At 42.6% G+C, this 2,028-nt stretch overlaps 1 protein-coding gene across 1 annotated transcript in view; it reads right to left on the minus strand.

Annotated features, from left to right (window-relative positions):
• Positions 1–6: 6 nt before the first annotated feature.
• LOC107578332 (microtubule-associated protein 1A-like) overlaps positions 7–2,028 on the minus strand; it is a gene marked incomplete at its 3' end in the record, with an annotated part of 2,551 nt that continues 529 nt past the window's right edge. The window contains exon 2 of the mRNA XM_016264301.1: positions 7–2,025. Coding sequence (XP_016119787.1) covers positions 7–2,025 — 2,019 coding nt within the window. The remainder of the gene's footprint in view (positions 2,026–2,028) is intronic.

Genomic DNA, 2,028 nt, shown 5'->3' on the forward strand with positions numbered 1-2,028 from the left:
CTGTGCACCAATCAATACTTTGCCTGTTCCATTGCCCATTGCAGCGGCTTGCATTTCTCTCATTCCATGGATGGCATCAAAGGAGCCTGGTTGGTCTGGGACCGAGACATCATAGCTACCAACCTCATATTGAAGGTGTGGTATCCTGTCCTCTGCTTCTTCATGGATCTCCTCATCTGAGATGGTCTGTTCAGTCTCAGAGTAACCTGGGATGGTTTCATCCTGAATATATGACAAGTTTTCTGCTGCTGCAGCTCCTTGGGCTGTAGAGGTAATACCAGCTCTAACACCTCCAACATTTGGCAAGTATGCATCCTCTTCTTCCTTGACTTTCTCAGCAGAGATATCTTTTATTTCTTCATCTGCAATGGCATCCAAATCCTCTGCCTCCTCTAGCTCGGCTTTTTCAATCACATCCTCTTCTTCAAACTGCTCCTCTTCAGCTTCAGTCTTTCTTTCCTCCACTTGTTTTTGCTTCTCCATTTCCTCAACTTCATGTTTTCTGTCCACTCCCTCTAAGTCTTTGGTTTCCTTTATTGCCCCTTCATCCTCTTCATCTCCTATTCCCATGTCTTCCTCCTCCTCCTCTATCTTCTTTCTAACAGGCTGTGTCTCAACCTCTTCCTCATCTTCATCTTCAATTGCAGCACCCTCATCCTCAAATTTTTCTAATTCTGATATTTGGGGCTCATCCTGTTGTTCTTTCACTTCTGCTGATCGCACTTCTTGGATTTCTGCTGATGGCGCTGCTTCTTTCTCTGTAGCTTTTTGTTCCACAATATCGGTTTCTGTAACATGATCTTGTTCTTGCTCCTCTGCTACATCATCATCTCTTTTAGCTGGTAATCCGGAGACAGTAAGGGCACTTTTCGGGGCTTCAGAGTGATCTGTCATTTCAGTAGGTCTCATTTCATCAAAGTCTTTTGTTAAATCTTCTGGAGTAGATGGAGCATATATTACTTTTCCTGTCACATTCTCCGGTTTCTCAGGTTCAATCTTCTCAGCCACTGGTTCTGCCACAATCCTTGCACTCTCTAACTTGGCAGTTGTTGGTTTACTCTTTATTGTTTTGGGTTTCCCTTGGGTTTTGGCCTTGTTGAGGGTCTTCCTCACCTCTGGTGTAAAAGGTTTCAGGTCAGGTTTAGTTATTTTTCTCAGTTCAGGTTTTAAAGTGTCCTTGGTTTTAACCTTTTTCTCATCTTTTTTCACAGCATCATCTTTTTTAATTTCACGTTTTTCTTTCTTAACTTCCCTCTTTTCTTTGTCTTTCTTTTCATCCATTTTGGACACCCTTTCCTTGGGGTGTTTTTTCAGTGATTTCTCCTTCAATAATTTTTTCTTTTCTGTCACTTCTGTTTTTGGTTTCAATGGCTTGGTGTGCTTCTTTTCTTCTTTTTTCTCAATTTTGTTCTCGTTGACAGAGTCAGTCTTCATTTCGACAATGGATACATCCTCATGCTCGTCGGTTTCTTTCTTAAAAGGCTTAGCTGGTGCTTGAGTCTTGGGAGATGATTTGAGACTTTCTTTGCTGTCAGTTCTTTGCTTTAGCTTTGTTTGTTTTACTGCTGAAGGTGAAATGCCAGAATTAATGTCTTTTTGGGTGGCTACCGGATACCGCAAGAAATCAAGGTGCTTCAACTTTTCAAGCCCTTCAAGGATTTTGTTCTGCGGTGCATTTCCAGGGAACAAAACTCTGATGATTTTTTCTGTAGGGTTGGCAGGGAGCCATACAACGAGAGCAGTAATAGATGTCAAATACGGGACAGATATTTCTCCCTCTTTTCCATTGGGAAGCACTATCCCTGTCTTGGCCTTGCTGTTACCTGCCCACTTCTGCATGAGGAACTGCATTTCCTTACTGTCCTTAACAGGGTTCAGGACAAACATGTCTAACCTGCCCACACCCATCTTATGAAAAAGAGTGATGGGCTCGATGGTATTGCTAACCACTCGAAAAAGAGGCTCAGGCTTAATTCCTAGCTTGTTGAGGTATTGCAATGTAAGAGAGGCTTCCTCAATGCTTCGCTT

The sequence above is a fragment of the Sinocyclocheilus grahami genome, unplaced genomic scaffold, assembly GCF_001515645.1.
Source record: "Sinocyclocheilus grahami isolate Dianchi unplaced genomic scaffold, SAMN03320097.WGS_v1.1 scaffold9772.1, whole genome shotgun sequence".
Classification (NCBI taxonomy): Eukaryota; Metazoa; Chordata; class Actinopteri; order Cypriniformes; family Cyprinidae; genus Sinocyclocheilus; species Sinocyclocheilus grahami.